At 48.2% G+C, this 18,716-nt stretch overlaps 1 protein-coding gene across 2 annotated transcripts in view; it reads left to right on the top strand.

The window, feature by feature from the left end:
• Window positions 1-18,716, top strand: part of SLC17A9 (solute carrier family 17 member 9) — a 227,757-nt gene that overhangs the window by 75,708 nt on the left and 133,333 nt on the right. For both annotated transcript variants that reach the window (XM_069650756.1, XM_069650757.1), the window contains exon 6: window positions 1,116-1,246. In XM_069650756.1, coding sequence (XP_069506857.1) covers window positions 1,116-1,246 — 131 coding nt within the window. The remainder of the gene's footprint in view (window positions 1-1,115; window positions 1,247-18,716) is intronic.

Here is an 18,716-nt window from a genome sequence, read left to right as displayed (position 1 = left end):
GTTCATGGGCCTGCATGGCTCACATTTGCACACAATGAACCAAAACATGCTCTGAAATAGCAGCAAGGCAAAACGTGTATTGCATAATGACAACCCTGCAAGACAGTTAATGAACAAACTCAAGAAACAGTGGTGCATGTGTAGTCCCAAGTCTGCAGCATCTGTAGTAACCCCAATATAGGTAAATGCTGGGTCACTGGAAAGCCTGATAGCTTTAACTGGAGAAACATTGTTTACCTAAGCATACTAGAGTGCAAGTACCAGACCATTCAAAGTGAACTATAGAGCCAGGACTTGACCATTGTGGGTGTGCAAAGGGGCAAGAACCGGACTGTTTAGCATGTGTTGGGGGGGGGGGGGGAATTTGCTAGACCATACTGGTTTTGGTAGAGGTTAATATTCCAATCATGTTGGATCCTCTAATGGTTGAAGAGTGCATTGTGGGTGGGATAGAAGGCAAGCACCAGAGCATCCCAAAAGGGCTAAGCATCAAGACTACGCATCATGGATGGTGTAAGTATCAAATAATTATTTCATAGTGTGCCAGGGCGCACAAAACGGACTGTCCTAGTTTGATCAGGCAGCATGGACTTGGGCTATGGTGGCTGTATTCAAGTGGCAGAGGACAGACCCTAATAGTTATGTTAGAGGGCAATGACCAGTTCACTCTATGAGGCTAGAGTGTCTGAACTGGACCAATCTAGGTGTGTGATGGTGCAAGTCGGGACCAACCTTTGAGAGGGCGAGACAACTGATAGTCCATCCTCAGGTGCTAAAGAGGAAGGACAGACTATATGGAGTGTTCCAATGGGTGAGCTGGAACAAGAAATAACCATCTTGGGTGTGCTGCAGCCTCTAAGGGAGGGAAGTGGGGATCTGGTATCATGGCCAATAGAGGAAAGGATACTGTATAGTGTTTGGGAATGCATGAAGATGGCATCCATTCTAGTACCTGGTTACCAGGTTAAGTGTCGTAAGTAAAGTTGCAGCTTGGCTGTGTGATCACATGCAAGTGACTTTCTCTTCGCTGTGAGATTCCAATGACCTCTGCGGGTGCGATGTGAATGACCAACACTCCAGATTCTAACCATATCTCTTCAATTCTTGTCTCCTAGGACCCTGGTCATCGGTGGGGCAGGCTCCCTGCTGCTGGACTGGTACGGCTGGGAGAGCGTCTTCTTCTTCTCTGGATTTGTCACCTTACTTTGGGTGTATTACATGTACAAGCAGCACTTCTCTGAAAAAGGTGAGCCTCATTCCCTTTCCTATGCCACCCTTTCAGAGGCCAACCTGCAATGCCCCATATCGATTATTAAATGGGGACGGCCAAACAAATAAGGGAGGTTCCAAGCTTCAGATTCTTCCAAAAATGAACTGGCCTTTAGGTATATGGAGATGTGCAGGACTGACTTTCACCTTGACGGCTGGAACACAGTCTGTTCTGTTCCAGGGGTTTTCTGCTCATGGGGCAGAGCTTCTGCCTGGCCTCTTGTGTCTTATGTGAACTTTCATGGTGTAGACGTGTCTGGCCTTTGCAGGTCTCTTGAAATCTTTTCGATCTTGTGATATTTCTGGGACAGGTCTGGCATTTTTAGGGTTCTCTGTGTGCCCCTCTTACAGTGTGGCATTTCTGGGGCAGCTCTATTGCTTAGCATAGTGGAAGGTAACTGTGACCTGTTCAGGCCCCCAGAAGACAATTTAGTCTCCTTAAGCAGGTGTTGGGATGTAGGCGGCCTTTGCAGGCATGTGGCATTTCTGGGGTTGTTTTAACCTTTGTAGTATAAGTTGAAGTAGATTGCCCAAACATATTTTGGGTGGGATGGTGGATGCAACTGACAACTTCTTTCAATTTGGACATGATTATTGCCAGGTCAAAGGATATTGGAGTTTTCCACACTGGCATCAAGTGGTAGAAGTGATGCAATTACTGGTTTATGTTTAGTGAGAACATTTGCTGCTTCTTAAATGCTCTCTAGGTGCAATTAAAACACAGTGTACCATCATAATGCCTTAAGCACTACCATCTGGTAGCACTTCAGACACGTTTAGCAAGGAGCTTCTTCTCCTCCCTGGATTGGAGGAAGGAGTGTAACACTCCTCTGCAGGTAGCATTGTTGGCCTATCTGGAGGGGATGTAGTGTGGCACCCTGGTGTGTGGATTGAATGCTTTGTAGTTGCACTAGAATCTGAGAATCATGTTGGAGTCCTGTGTGAGGGCCAGAGATGTGCTATGATCAGTGTTGTGGTTTGGATCCCTCCAAATGAGTGTGTACTGACTTAAGAGTTATACATTGTTGCAATGCACACATTTTTTCATAATATTTATATTGTGCTACCAACTGGAAGGTTGCAGACTGAGGATTTTGACACACAGGCGGCATCGTGGTTTCTTTAGATTTTATTTAAGATCAGAATAAAGAGAAAACCTATCTTTCCCTATATCTATGAGGGGTTTCCCTGCCTCAACTAAAGTGCTAATGGGTCTGAGAGGATGTCCTTGTAACTAAAAAGAGAAGGAGTTCACCGTCCTGTGTCAAACATCCCTTGTCTCTGTCCCTTACACTTATAACTAAACTAAAGGTTGCACCAATGTTCTGGGTTCAGGAGCATGACTTCCCTCCTCCTGGACTGGACAGCTGTGAGAAATCTGAAGGTGTCTCCCTGACTAGTCCACGGGGGTCTGTCATCCAGGTGGCCAGGACATGGCCATCACTATTGGATCCAGTTCCTGGGGGAGGACCCGTGAGGGAGGATCTCCTGATTGGGGGGGGGGGGAGATACTCGGGGAGTGGAAGTGGTACACAGACTGGTGAGACGTGGTATCCCCCTTCTTCTGACAACTTTTCCCCAACCTACTGCGTAGGATACACAAACTCTTTACCCCCCTTTTCCGATGTGAACACTTTCACATATTACGAAGGACGACGGACTACCACTCAAGCTGTTTACCTGACATGTCCCAACACCAGGGTCAGGCAAAGTCAGGCAATTGACCAGAACTGCACACACCTGACAGCCCTTTCCCTTCCCCACAAAGATAAATGGTGGAGCACAAAAGCACAATACGAGCAAGGTAGACCGCACCACGTGAGAGCTAACTCAGCACGGCAGTTGAAGAAGAGGAGAAAGATGGCACATATCAAGAGGATGAAAAGGAGAGAAGCATCATTGCCCTTTCCGACCAATGCCGGTGCAACCTCCACAGAAGGAATCCTAAGACTGTGAACAATAGCCAGCCCGTGTTGCAGCAGATGTCAACGGTACACAGGACCCTCCTTTGCTGAGAACCAAGCCAGGGAGAGACGCTTGTCTCCGTGGTACCAACCTTGACTCCAGAGAGAAAAAAGCTGAGCGGTTCATCACAGCTGGTGAGTCAAGGGGAGAACAGATAAGAAACCGAACTGTGTTGAACGAAAGTAGCAAACGGCTAATTGAACTGTGAAAAGTTACAAAGAACTGTTGATATCAAAAGGGGTAAACCAGCAACAGAGAAGTCCAGCACCATGTGTGTGCTCATGAAGGAAACTCTCGGTGATTACCCCATTGTTGAAAGTACCATTACCAGAAGGCCTTGGGAAAGACGAGATAGGGTCAAAGTGGTCATACATGGGTCTTGTAAAATCCTCTGTACAGTCGAACGTTTTTGACCGATAGATGTTTGTGAAACTAAGGAGGTGTGATGCTGGAAATGCATTGGAGGGACAGGGCCTCCCTGTCCTTGTCCTGTAGTCCTTTTTTTCATTGTGTTCTGTACTGTTTTCTGCCCAGGAGTCCATTAGGGACTCCTGGCAGTGCAGCTCTTCCTGTTTTTAGTTTGGTGTACAGACCCATGAGATACCCTTATGGCACCCATAGGTGGGGGTACAACCCTGTTCCCCTAGTGTATGTTTTTGGGCACCTGTGGGTGGCCCACAGAGCAGGGTATGGGCTGGTGGCAGCTCCATGCTGACTTTGACAGGTGCTCTGAGTATCCTCCATTTTGGGATACCCACGCCCTGCCATTGGAATCAGTTGATTCCTGATGGAAAACAAGATGGCCCCTGTGGCCTCTTGCTTTCTATTGCCTGTTACCTTGCTTTCCCAAAGCCCTGGGAAGCCCTGACTCTGTCCCTTTCCCCTGACTGGCTGTTGGGTGGAAGTTCCATATATGGTGTTGTTGTGAAGTCCAGTCCAGACTGGCTGGAGCCTTCCCAGTGACTGTATGTTGTGAGTACACCCTGTGGGTGGGACCTGGGTGAATGGAGTATGTGACCAATGTGCACTTCTTGTTGTGGCTGTCTAGTTTCTGGTATGAGAGACAAAGACTGAGACAGCCCTGCCCGAAACTGGCCTCAATGCAGTGTGTAGTGTTGAATGGCTGGATACTCGTCCCAATCCACATTCCTTGTTGTGAGTGTCTGAGAGGGAGGAGGATGGCCTGAATGCACTGTGTGCCTGATTGACTGACTGACTGCATGAATGCCCTTCTGTATGATTGGCTGCTCTGTGTGACCCAGCAGTGGGGATGAGTGACAGGATAGTAATCTGGGGACCTCTCACCACTGGAAATTGTTCAGAAGCTGTGTCTACCCTTGAAGAGTAACTGGAACTGCTGATCCTCGACGCCCAGCTGGAGGAAGAAGACTTGCTGTTGCATTTGCTTCAACCTAATCTGAAAGCTGCCGAACTCGTCGAAGACTGATCCGAGAGAGGACCTGGTAAGGCGCCCTCTTCCCGTGCTCCGAGGGACCATCGGGCAGCGCTGACCTTCGCCAAAGCTCCCTGGAAGTCAGACCCTCGAAAGGCTGCCGACCGGAGACGGGACCGCCGAGGAGAACGAAGTGAAGCACCCGGACTTCGCCGCTGTCGAAGTCCATTGCCGTCGACCAGGGTTCGCAGGTTTGTGTAACCGCTGGAGGCCCGTCGAAGTTGTGTTGCCCCAGAAGAGGGGACCGCTTGATGCCGTGCCGCCGACGACCGGAGCCGCCCGCTCCTTTGCCTAAGTATTGAATCGAAGGACTCCCTTATCCACACCGACGACCGCTTTATCCTGCCGGAGAGAGTCAAGGCCGCCGACGTGCCGAGAAGAATCCGCCAGTGGGTTTCCCGTCACCTGAAGGCCACAAAGACTTCGACGCCTCGACGCCCGTGCTGGGCCACAGTTCTTCAGAAATTCTTTGCGGTCCTGAACAATCAATCGCCGAGGTGCCCCACACACTTCATCCTCGCGGGACGTCGCCGACGAGCTCAGCCTGGATCGACGCCGTGGTCTCGGCACCCTCGAACTTCTCTTCGACGCCGCCGACGCCAAGTTCACCTTCTTTGACGCCTCTCGACGATCCGTGGCTCCTGCTTTAAAGGGAGTCACTCAAGAAGGATCCGTCGATGCTTCTTCGAAGAACTCTACTCCACCAGGTACATTGGGGGGGGTAAAAACATTATAGGAGAGAACAAGACTATTGAGCAATATATGGACTGGGCTTGTGCTGTATATCTTTATTTTATAGGTTGCCCAGGTGGGGGGATTTCCACACAGAACTGTGTCTAGGTAGCTGGGCCAGTAGTCTGCCAATTGTGTCGACCATCTTGCTTTCCTTCCTATCTCTACTACTGGTTTCCTTGTTATTGATCTGTGTGACATTCTAACAGTATAGTTGATGCACTTTAATGAGATCTGATAATATTGGTGGTACCACTTTAGAATTGTATATATTTACCATTGTTGATTTCTGAGTACAAAGTGCGTTATTGTGATAGTGTACATACCTTTTGAATATTAATTATATAAAGACTGTGTTTTCGGTAATACAGTGTGTGGACATTCCTTTGTGGGGGCTTGGGGACTACACTGTACTTAAGAACCAGCCTGCATCACCTCCTCAGAAGCTAGGTCTTGATTGCTCGTCCATTTCTACCTTATAGAGAATCTTGGCTGGGGTCCTCTGTGCCTCTCCTCTACCATATAGAGAGCAGAAGTACAGACCCCCCCTCCAGTCTTTACAGGAGGTGAATCCCGCATCATAAGGGTTGAATAAGAAAAGGTATGATTGAAAAGATTGGCAAGAGTGAACCCAAACGAGGGATGGTGATAAAGAGGGGGCAAAGACTAAAGTCCTAAAATACAGTGTGTTGACAAAAGTGAACCCGGCCCGAGGGATGTCCACAGTGATGTGTATAAAAAGACATTAAGATTTGTGAATGCAAAACAAAATTGCATTGAAAGCCATAGTGAACCCAATTGAGAGAGGCGGACAGTCGAGCCGGATCTGAACACGAAAGAGGGGGGATCCAAGGGTGAGAAGCGAACCCCCACTGACCTATGAATGCCACAAAGCAAGGTACAAAAGGGAAAGCCTTGTGAATTCATGCAATGACGGAGTGAGAGTAGACCAAGAAAATCTAATGAGGGGTCTGAGCCCAGAAGAGGGGGAACCCAGGGGTGAAGAACTGTCACCCAAATAAAAACCAGAGAAGAACTCTAGAACTTTTTGTTGAAATTTATCAAGCCCTCGAAAGCAAGAAAACCCAACTATCGGAGGTCCTGGTATCATTCAGGAACTTTCTAGGGATCTGCGCCCAGAAGAGGAGGATCCAAGGGTGAAAGGCATCACCCAACGTGCAAGCATAAAGGAATACATCCGGTACACGGCGGCAAGAGACTTTTTGTAGAAAAGAGACTTAACCACTGAAGGCCCTGATTGCTGAGAACTGAACTGTTAGCTCGTACTGGGAAAGCGTGTGCTGTGCTCCAGAATCCTACCTTGTCCCGTGCTTAAAACATTGGGGAGGGAGACCCGACTACTGCATCCTGACTTATTATTTGTGAACACTTCCTTCTTTCTTATGAACATGATGCCACACTTGTTTTTGTATTAAGTGTAACGATTGTCAATGGGTTTTTCTTAGTGTAGGCCCTTTAATTTGACAAGGCGCCACAAGGACTGCCTTATTTTTGTTTGATGGTCGAAGCTTGCTCCTATCTTAGATTTAGGCTTAGATTAGGCATTTTTCCAACCTACCTTTGCAGTTTAATAATCACCCTTGAACTGTGATCACTTGTGTCTGTCTTTACTGTTGCCATCATGAGTTCCTTACACGGCACAGTTCTGCTTGCAAGTTCCTCATCAGGAGGAATGTCTCCCTACCACTGTTTTCAATACTTCAAAAGAAAGGATAGCTGATCCTTTAATACTCTGTATCAAAGGTTCACTGTTACCCTCCAGGGGGATTGACTCCCTTCCCCTGGATCACTGGTTTGATCCTACTTTTAAGCTCAATTATCAAGAGAATGACTCCCTTCTCCTGATTTCTGGCTCTGTGTTTTTCCTCACACAAAGATAGGGGGGAATGACTCCCTTCCCCTGGACTCTCTTGGCTTTAATTTCCCAGCTCACAGCACCAGGGAAATGATTCACCTTTTCTGGCCTTTAATTTCCCCTTTGGGTTTCTCAGCAAATTCAGTTCATATACCAGTAGGGTCCTCGACCCAAGCTTTCCCATTATGGTGCACTTGGTTGTCTTGTTTGTCAAGTGCTGCCCAGAGGAAGAGGGCTTATGTATTTCTGCTGCCCTCTGTTATCGTGGGTCCCAGGCCCGTATCTCTGTGTTTTAGTTTTGGCAGACCTGGTTAACTCTCGTGCCAGGTACTGCCTCGAAGAAGATGACAACTATCTTCCCTGTGCTGGCTGGTGTTTCAGACCCGGACCCTTTTCTCTCTTTCCCCTACTTCTCCGCTACTATTTACCCGCCAAGTACTGTGATGAGGAAGATTTCCCAACTTGTCATTTTCATACACGGTCTTGTTCCCTTGTGGTTTCCAGCCCCGACCAGTCCCTGCACGGTTCCCGTTACCTTCGTTTTTCATCTGGTACGTAGTTGGTTCTTCCTGCAGTCTTTTACTCTGTATCTCGGATGCATGGGCGTTTCTGTTTTTGGGTCCCTTCCCTTTGTGGGCCTGTTGCTTTGTGCTGGGACCGAAGGCTTCTTTTCTGCTTCCCACCTTCAGATCCCCGTTCATCAATTTTCTGTTTGGATGCCCTTGGAAACGGGAGTTTGCTGGCTTACCCGAACCAGGGAACAGACTGCTCTCTATTCCTCCCTTTTCAGCTCTGTGTCTCCTTCCAAATTCCTGGGCTTCACCTTCCTGTGATCTGGTTGGCTGCTTCTTCCTTTCTCGTAGTCCTTCCTTGCCTTTTATAATGAGTGGACAACAACTAGAATGTTTATCCAAGTTCTCATCGTGGCTCTTCATGGCTCCACACCTCTGTCTTGTCTCAGTACCTGTCAAGGGAATCTTCAGAAGGTAATCCCTACTCTTCCTCATCTCAGTGGGTGTTAAGCTTGTCACCCTACATACATGCATGGGAGTAGTAGATGGGTCATTGGGGTTCCTAGAGTAAGGAGATATGTACTGAGGGTTTTTATACCGTGTTCTCCTGGGATGTTCTCCCTGATCCCGAGAGGGGGAGTCTCTCCCCGTGAGATCCTCCCGCTGAGTGCCACCCACAGAGGGACTATCGTATAGTGGACTCACCTCCCTGGACTCATGGAAAGGGGCTCCCCCTCGGGCAGAAGTAACATCTCAGGATTCGTCACAGAGCACACCTTGCAGTTTTCCTTCATGCTTTACTTAGCACACATTGCATTTACCATTTGCTGCCACAATGCATGTATAAATGTTTGCAAAGGTCCTAATGCTTCAGTTAACAGCACAGCTTACAATCTTCCGCTAAACCCCTTTTACTATTTCCTGCACAGCAAGTTTCTAATTCCATATTCCCACTGCACAGATATTTTGTAAATTCTATAATGCTCTAATTCACACTCTCATAACCCTCAACCTATCAAATCTATTGGTAAGGTCCTCTAATATAGAAATGCTGAAGCCTTAAATTAAAATGCATCGTTCAAGCATTCTAGAGGGTGATGGCAGACAGTCTTTTTTGTGTGTAAACAAATGGATGATTCGATGTAAGCGCCAGGTGCAGGGGACTGAAACAGACAATGCATTGAATGCTTTGCAGGTTTCCCTAACAGCACGAGAGCACACAATGAATTTTCCATATTCACACTTTAAATGTGCAAAACCCTTCATGCTTCAATTTGCATGCTTCCAAAGGTGTGTTTGCATAATGCAAATTGTGTGCGGTGAAAGGTGATAATGTGGGAGCTCAAGCTTGTGGGTGTTGACTCGATTTGCTCCTTGAACCAAATGCTGAAATCTAAGAGGACTGTTAGATGTTTGTGTGTGCGTATCGCTAGGTTAGCAATTACATCTAAAAAATGTTCTGCAAGGTTGGTTTTTTTTATGGTGGTCTGTAAATAAGTAGGAAAGAGAGGTTGGTTTGGTGGTTGTGGGGTGGATCAGGAGTCATTCACAGGCTGGGAAATACATGGCATTGTGAAGTTGAGATTGTGATGTGTTCCTTGTGTGTGACAGCGATACGTCCTCTCTTGCTGGTTCAGTTGACTTCGAGGAGGTTGAAGTTGCTGTTGATGGATTCATGTGCTATTACATTGTAGTCATCTGATAACCAGGTTTCTGTTATGAGGAAGGTTATGAATGGTTCCTCTGTTGCTAATAATTTCGTGAATATCGATTCTCTGATTCGAGCTGGAGCAGGCATTGATCAGACTGCAGTGTATCATGCCACCTGTCTCTGGAACATGTGTGGGCGTCATTGGGTGCCCTGTGTTGCGTCAGTTGGTTGTGGGGATGGTCAGCTGCACATAGTCTAATGTTTCGTTGTTAAACGGGTCCAGTGGCTTACAGGTTAGTTTCTTTTGATTTGTCCGATTCCAACAAGAATGCGGTTGCTGCGTGGCCTGGTAATGAATGGAGTGAATATGTTGACGTTCCTCTTAAGGTCATGTGGTCTCAGACATCTATGGGTATCTAGGTGTGGGCAGGAAAGGGCACAATAGGTGGCAATGAACTCTCAAAGGGAAATCCAGTTATGAGACAATGGCATACAAAATGGAACTAGGTATTCTTCAGATGTAACATTGAGACGTGAGTGCAGTGCAATGCGCTTTCATATAAATGAAAAACCGCTGTATATAAAAGGAACACTTGCACACCTTCCCCTTCCCGGAGACACCCAGATGTGGAAGACAAAAGGGAAAGGTTCACAGCAATGAAATATGTGTTTTTTCAGTGATGCCTATTTGTGAGTGCAACAGAGGACACTTCAGAATCTGTGCATGTACACTTTCCAAGAGATGGTTCAATGTGAGTTTGTATTTAAGACAATGTGAACTTTAAGTATTCAATTTGCCTTATCAAGGGGTGAGCAACATGAAGCGTAAAATGTGTCAATGTACTTTCTCTGGGCACCCAGATATTATTATTGTTAATGGATTTATTGAGGGCTGACCTAGCTTCAGGAAGCAACAGAGTGCTTTGCAATCAATAAAAGGGGAAGAACACAGCGAGGGAAGCAGAGAAAAAGTAAGCAGGAGCTAATAGGGGAGGAGGAGGGCAGGTAATTGGCAGCAAGGGAGGCAGTGGTGATCAGATCACCCGGTCACAGGTAGTGTGGGGAGTGGAGGGTGTGTGGACTTAGGCATTAGGGAGGTACGATTCCTTGAAGCGGAAGGTCTTGAACTCTTTCCTGAAATGTAGAAGCAGTGGGATGAGTCTGTTGACGGGGAGGAGGTTCCAGACTCTTGGAGCATAGACACAGAAGGCCTGCCTGTCTTCTGGGTTTTCCCTTCCTGCACTGTCTGAGTTCACATTTCCTTACTTCGCTGGCATCCAGAGATACTGAGTTATTCAGATAGGTAGCTTGGGGACTTCAGGGTGTCAGCCTTGCAGATGATGCAACAGGATTTGAAGATGATACAGGCTTGCAGCGGGGGCCAGTGCAGCTCAATGAAAGTCGCGGGGTGATGTGGTCGAATTTGCAGTGTCCTTTGATGAGTCGTGCTGCAGCATGCAGGACACATTTCAGGGGTGCCAGGGTAGTCGCCAGAAGGCCTTCCAAAAGGGCATTTCCACCATGCAGGTGGGAGAGGACCATGGCTTGGACAGCGGATATGAAGATGTTTTCTAGGACAAAGGGCTTGATTTTCTGCCGAAGAGAAAGTTGGTACCAAGCAGTTTGTGTCTTCCTTGCTATGTGCTGTTTGAACGTGAGGTGTCTGTCGATGTTGAAGCCAAGTGACTTGGTTTAGGTGGCCAACTGAGGTTTGAAGCACTTAAGGTTCGTAGTAGAACTAGGTCTGGACGTAGTAGAACTAGGTCTGGATGTCAGTGTGTTTGTTGTTGTTGGTCAGCAGTAGGAATTCCGTTTTGGATGGGTTGAGCTTCAAATGAGCACTGGACATCCAGGACTGGATCGGTTTGAGGCAGGCCATGAGCCTGTGGATGTTTACAATGGAGGATATCTTGAGGTCAATCTGCGTGAATGTTTTGTAGAGTGAGGAGGGTCCCAAGCAGTTCCATGTAAAGATTGAAGATCATGAGGGACAGGATGGATCATTTCAGGACCCCACAGGTAATGGGTAGACTTGGGGATCTGGAGGAATCCATTTGTACAAACTGTTGGCGGTTAGATATGAAAAAACGGTAGTATATGAAATGAAATAAATCAGTGCGTCTTGTGTGGGATGCCTAGGTGCGAGGTACAATTCAATATGCTTTTACAGGAACAACTAGATATGAAACAAAGCGATCATTAAAAGAGCCATTTCAACAACGCCCTTTGACAGCAACACCAAGATCTGAGACACAAAGGCATATAAAGTTTAAAATGCACCACCCTAGTGACGCCCAGATGAGAAACAAAATGGTATATAAAATGAGAACATTCCAAATTAAATGCAATGCAGGGGATAATTAGATGTGAGACATTATGTAAAACCTTTTTCACGGGTACATGGATGCAGGCAACATGAAGCATATGAAGTGGCAATGTGCTTTCACAGGAGCATTAAAATGTGAAACAGTGTGCTAAACGACATACAACAACTCCTAGGCCCATTCCGGGGCACCTAGATGGGAAGCAGAAAATTGTACAGTATACAGCAGTGCAAGCTTCACTTTGGGACAACCTGGCAGAGCACAAATGAGGGTTTAAGCAGCATTAGTGATCATTAAGTGTGACGAGTTCTATTTAATTCAATGAACCCGCCCAGGGCCGCTTAGGTGTGACTCTCAAGATACAATTTACAAAACAAATGCAAAACCATGCATGGATCATCATTAGGGATACCTGGATCAGAAAATCGTGGAGCACAATATAGACCAATGCATTTTCAGCGGGATACCTAGTTATATCGCATCACAGAATACAATATGCAATAATTCAATGCTCTATTTTAGGATACCTAGATTTGCGGTACATTTGAGAAACAGTATACAACATTGGAGCCTAGAAACACTTTTTGATGTACAGTTTGATTTATAAATGCTCGAAAGATAAAATAAATTAAAACATTGTATGTAATGCTCTTTCAAGGGTTATCTAGATGTGATACACAAATTTGTGTGCAATATAGAGATAATGCAATACACTTTCCTAGGTAAACCTAGAGGCACAGAATAATAATATTGCACTATAGAACTGATGCAATGCAGTGCAGGAAATGGTCCAGAACAAGACGGAGCGGCACTCCTGCAAAAAATGTCTTGCCGGAGCACCACTCCGTCCAGGCGGTCCCAGACATGATTCTCTCAGATCATATGCCTCATAGTGGCATAGAGTGACCAGACGTCCCGGGTTTGCCGGGACTGTCCCGGTATTTGGTGCTCTGTCCCCCTTTCTCAAGATGATGTTCCCATTGGAAACTGCAGTGGTCCCGTTTTTTTTGTAATAGGTCTTCATGGCTGGCAAGCAGGAGTGCACAATCTCGCAAAGAAGAAATGCTGCATTTTACAACGTAAGATAGTGTTAGTTTGTGATAAATTAATTATAATATGTGTTTCTTTGAACAGTAACACTTAACCCCCTTCTCCAAACGCTACTGTAGTGCCTTGTCAGCCACTTTCCAGAGTTAGTCCTACTTTTATGTTAGTTGCCGTGTCCCGTTTTTTTACTTTTTAAATCTGGTCACCCTACGGCGCATAGACTGCTTTCAGAAGACTCGGAACGCCAAGTCTCCTGAAAGCAGTCTGCTCGTTGTAGCGCATGCTGCTCCCGCACGCCGAGTCTTCTGAAAGCTAGCTGCTCGTTGTAGCACAGGCTGCTCCTGCACGCCGAGTCTTCTGAAAGCTATCTGCTCGTTGTAGCGCAAGCTTCTCCCACACGCAGAGTCTCCTGAAAGCAGTCTGGTTTTTGTAGCGCAGGCTGCTCCCGCTGCGCACAACCCTTCCTTATTCTGCGCTTCATCGAGCGTTCAGAACACGAGTTCAGAACACACACACACAAACTGCTGAAGCCTCACATAAAATTTTGCAGCTGTCAAACTGTTATATGTGTCCTGCATTTCACAGACATCTCTCTATTAGGGTGAATATAGTGACCAATCAAACAGAAGAGTCCATTATTTGCTTAAAAGGTTTTCTTAATGAATCACTATGAAATGTTTAACATTCAAAATTGTGGACATTATGTTGTTCCCATAATGCTCTTTTCTTTTATGCATATCGCCAGGATTGGGATCTATATAGAGATGTGTTTCGCAATATGATGGGGGCCACGGCCATTGTCCCTGCCCCTCCTTCCCAAAGCCCTGCCTCGCCTAGGAAGTGACGGTTCCCCCAATAAATGTTTTTCATTTCCAGCACTGATGCAATGTGCTTTGGCTCGGATACCTAGATGCAAGGTAACAATATAGGCCACGAAAAAATTCCTAGATGTTAATGTTAATGTTAAAGGATATTTGTACCGCGCACTATCACCACCGGAGTGGTCCACTGGCGCTCTGGCGGCTCTGAAAGAGGAGGGGAGGTTGAGTTAGTGGGAGGAAGCAGGAAAGGTGCAAGGGAGCAGTGATGTGCTGTTGGCGGCCTCAGCCCGGTGGGTCCGTTGGCTGGGCCTGGGGTGTTTGCGGCCGGGAGTCGTTGTGTACTGTTGTGCAAGACTGTGTGTTTTGTTTTGTTGTTGCAATGCAGTGAAGTTTGTGCGGTTTGTTGTGTTGTAGGTTTTGGTTGTGTTTGGGTTGGAGTTTGAGAGGTGTATGCAGAAAGGGAAAAGTTAGTAGGGTTGGTTAGTTTGTGCCTCTATCCTGAGTTGGGGCGCTCGGCTTGTGTGGTCTCCCCTGATGCGGTTCTGTCCTGATCTCGGTCCGACCGGCATATAAGGTTCCTTACTCCTCTGGTCCCCACCTCTAACATGCTCTCTCATAGCTCCCCTTATCCTCCCTTCATACTCCTGTGGCCAGTGCACCTGCCAATGTCAAGCTCTCAGGTAGTGTGGTGATTGCTAATATCTTGACAATTCCACTCCATTGTGGTGGCTGGCGGTAACTAAGGGGCGGGTGAAAGTGTTGGTCTGATTGTCTGGGTTAGTTGACTCAGTTTCCGTGCTTGCCGCCTGTGTTCCAGTCTATTCGGTGTCATCCGTCCAGGTGCCGTGGGAGTTACCCTCTCGGGTCGGGGATGTCCTTGTCCTTTCCGGTTTAGTCATCCTTTTTCCGGTTTTGGTCTGCAGATTTAGTCTGTGGTGTTGAAGAGCCAGGTTTTTAGTGATTTCCTAAATTTTAGGTTATCTTCAGTGTTTCTTATTTCTTTTGGGATGTTGTTCCAGGTTTTTGCGGCTAAGTGGTAGAAGGAGGTGCCTCCAAGTTTTTTCTTAAGGTATGGTTTGAGTTCCAGGCGGATTTCGTTGCTTGATCGGAGGGGTCTCTTTGGTTAGTAGATTGTTATTTTCTTTTGTAGGAATTCTGCTCCTTGTCCGATGATTGCCCTGTGCGTTATGCACATTGTTTTGAAGGTGATGCAATGTTTTACTGGGAGCCAATGTAGTGTTTTTAGGGCTGGAGTGATGTGGTCTCTTCTGGATAGTTTGAGGAGTAGTCTTGCTGCTGTATTTTGGATCCATTGCAGTTTCTTCAGGAGGTATTCTGGTATTCCAAGGTAGAGGCTGTTTGCATAGTCGATTTTTGACATGATTAGGGTGATGATGGTGAGTGTTTTGTGCGTGAAGGAGAGGAAAGGTAGAATTATTCTTGCTGTGTGGAGGAGGAAAAAGCATTTCTTCACTGTTGCATTTATTTGTGGTTCCAGTGTTAGGGTGTTGTCCATTAGGACTCCCAGATTTTTTACTACCTTCGATGGTGTTGGTGCGTTTCCCATTTCCGTAGGCCATGGGATGGTGGTTTCGGTCTCTTGGTCTTTGGATACGATCATGATTTCTGTCTTTCCTGGGTTGATTTTCAGGTTGTTGGCATCCATCCAGTTGAAGACTTCCTTTAGGCAGTCGGTTAGGGTTGAATGGTCGGCATCGGTGTCTTTGATTTTGTAGATGATCTGAGTGTCATCTGCGTAGTTGTAACATGTAATGTTGTATTTTTTGAAGATTCTGATGACCGGAGTCTGATGGATGTTGAAATATAGTGGAGATAGTGAGGATCCTTGTGGCACTCCACAGTCATTAACTCGTGGAGTGGATTTGAAAGGTTTTATCCATACGGTTTCTGTTCTGTCTGCTAGGAATGATTTGGTCAGCGTAGTGCTGTGTCTGTTATACCTATGTCTTGTGGCCAATGTAAGACGCCATCTACAAACAATTTACGCAAGTGGGACAGGTGGGGCCTGGGTAAGGGTAGCAGAAGCCCGGTGAACTGGCTGATTTTATTTATAATACCAATAGGAAATAGGTATATATAATTTAGAAAAAAAGGTTTTTGTAAACCGCACGTGTCTAGTAACGGAGAACATAAAGTAAGAACAGAATTGACAATTTGTATAAGTGAGAATTATGCATGATTGGTATTTCGTTTTTAATGTCAATGGTGCTTTATTCCTAGTGTAGGTATAATGATAGCCTATGTATTCCAAATCCTCACATAACCTGTCATTAACTGCCTCTGCAGCAGTCTCTGATCAGTGTTGCATGTCTCCCCTCGAGGGAGAATGGTAACCCAGGATTTGTGTAATGGTCACATGGTGGAAACCATATGACCAAACAAATAAAAAGGACAAACCACCTGTGGCTCGTCAGTCGACCGAGAATCAACTACGGCATGATTACTGTCAGCACCATGCTGGTGCCACGCCGTCTGCAGAAGGCCCACTGGTGTGGCCCTGCATTTGGATGGTGCCCCTGCTGGACAACCCCGTCCCAACAGAATGGTTATGCCGTGTGATTACGACCCCTGGGTGCAACCCCGGCCTGGATACCCCCAGAGCCGGGGCTGTGGTTGGCTGGGTGCCCCCAGCCATGGTGCCCCCCGTTGATCCGGGGTGCGCAGGGTGCCCCCTGCTGTGTTGATACTGTGTGGACGCAGTTCCCTAGGCCGTACTGGGTGGACCCGGCATCTGAGGAGGCCTGCTCCGGTGAACCGGGAGCATGCCACAACAATGGCGACGAGGACTGTCTGGGCCCCGCATGTGTGAGTGTGCAGGCTGCTGGAAGCCCTTGTGTGTAGTCCTGCAAGAGAGGTGTCAGCCATTCATGTGGCGGGTGGCCCAGGGCCCTGTGTTTTGCTTTGCACGAGACACCTGGTGCCTACAAGGAGGTAGGCAGTGGTGGCCGCTGAACAAAGAGCAGCTGAGGCGGCCTCGGCAGCGATGTAAAGGGGCGTGGCCGCAAATCCATGAGGCCAGCCACAGTGGAACCGTGTAGTGCTGTGGCCCGTCTCACTGCTTTGTGTCCCCGGAGTGAGGCATCTGCCACACTGGGGAGGAGTGAGCAGCCTGCCGGAGACCCAAATATCGATCCAGGGCTGGGCAGCAGAAAATAAAAATAATCTCCAGGAACACGCTCCAAGTGGGAGACAGTGCAAGGCCAGCTGCACTAAGGACACTCAGGACCTCCGGCGGCGAGTTGCGCCGTGCTCCATGCCGGAGCATGGTGAAGGTCAGAGTGCTCCGGGTGGGAGCGTGAAGAACATCAAAGAAAAAGAAAACATGGTGCTGCACGTGGCGCTGCGTCCGCTGGCCACTGCAGCACGACGGTGCTCCGAAGCGAGAATGAAGTGCTCCACCACGGCGCTGTGATGGCGATGGCACGCCCCACGCTGGCCACGGCTCCGGACACCCTCAGCCCCCGCTGGAGGTCTATGCCAGGAAGCGCGTAGTGCGGCTCAGGGGCCTAAGGACAGGCCCTGAAAACAATAAATCACCCTGGTGAGAAGGGGTGTGGCCCACTACCACCTGGGCCTGCAGCAGCTGAAAACAGAAAGAGAAGAAGCTCTGGGTGTTAACACAGAGGGTGAGGCCTGCAGCAGGCCTGACAAGAGGGGGGGTGGCCCGCTACCACCCGGGCCTGCGCAGCACGAATGGGCTGCATCCTTCTGGCCCACGGAGCAGGATGGGTAGAGGAGAGGGCCTGCATCCAGTACTCTGCGCACGGAGCACTGGTCGGGGCACCCATCGGCCCTGACGGCCTGTCTATCAGGGGTGTTAGCCGCAGGCTCCAGGTAGGAGTAACATCATGCACATGCACAGTGGAAGGAAGTGCAGGGCTGCCCATGATCACCATACACGGGCAGGCACCATGCCCCTGTGCCAAACATGGGGTCGCCACCTTAGAGCCAGGTGGTGGTGACCTCCAAGAGGAAGGAGGAGTGGAGGAGGGTTGCAACTCTCGCGAGGGCTTGTGTGCCCTATGCCAGTAGCAGTGTCCTGCATCAGCCCTGGTGTGGAAGGGGAAGTGAAGTGAGTGGCCAGTCGTCCTACACCGTCACCCGCTCATTGTGCTGCCACAGTCTACCTGCCACCATCTAGAGACTATGCCGAGGTGGCCCCTGGTACCCCTAGGTGCAGCTTTGCCAGCCTTGAACTTTGAGCTGGCCCGTCATCGTGCCACCAGCATCCTGCCATGCTCTTTGCCCCACCAGCTAATAACTAGGCCAATGTGACCCCTGGTGTCCCAAGGTGTGGCTTTGTCGGCCCTTGAACTCTGAACTGCCCTGAAGAGATCCCAATGGAAGTCGGACTGGTATCTTGCAGACCTGCAAGTGCACAAAGTGAACCCAGTAGTCCTATACATCAAGGCTGGGAGCTTGCCGACCCTGGACATGCTTAAGATGGCCTAGCCAAAATATTATGTGAAGCTGTGCTCCTGCGTTTGTGGGTTTTGTAGTGAGGGGTACCAGGTGCGAGCAATGGTGTTGTGTCAGTGGTGCAAGGTCCACTCACCCGGGTTAATAATGGGTGTGCTTGCATGTGGAGGTTCCAATGTGCCACTAGTAGCTCACCACCCCTGTCACCCTCGGGGGCGGGGGGACCTGGACCCCTAAGTGTGTGAAGATTAGTTGTACGTATAGTCTGAGTATTATTGTGTGTATTGTGGTGTGAGGTCCTGTTGTTTGGTCGTTATGAAAAAGGAGTGTTGCATGTTATGCCTCCTGGGAGCGTGGTAGCTCCCAGGATTTGTGTAATGGTCACATGATGGTAACCATGTGACCAAACCAATAAAAGGGACGAGCCGTTTCCGGCTCATCAGTCGACCAAGAACTGACTCTGGCGTGATTACTTCTCAGCACCATGCTGGTGCCACGCCGTCTGCAGAAGGCCCATGGTGTGGCCCTGTATTTGAATGGTGCCCCTGCTGGGCAACGCCATCCCAACAGAATGGTTATGACATGTGATCACAGCCCTTGGGTGCAACTAGGCCTGGGTGCCCCCA

The sequence above is a fragment of the Ambystoma mexicanum genome, chromosome 3p, assembly GCF_040938575.1.
Source record: "Ambystoma mexicanum isolate Mex_15411 chromosome 3p, UKY_AmexF1_1, whole genome shotgun sequence".
In the NCBI taxonomy this organism is placed as follows: Eukaryota; Metazoa; Chordata; class Amphibia; order Caudata; family Ambystomatidae; genus Ambystoma; species Ambystoma mexicanum.
This window is presented reverse-complemented; position numbering and strand designations above follow the sequence as displayed.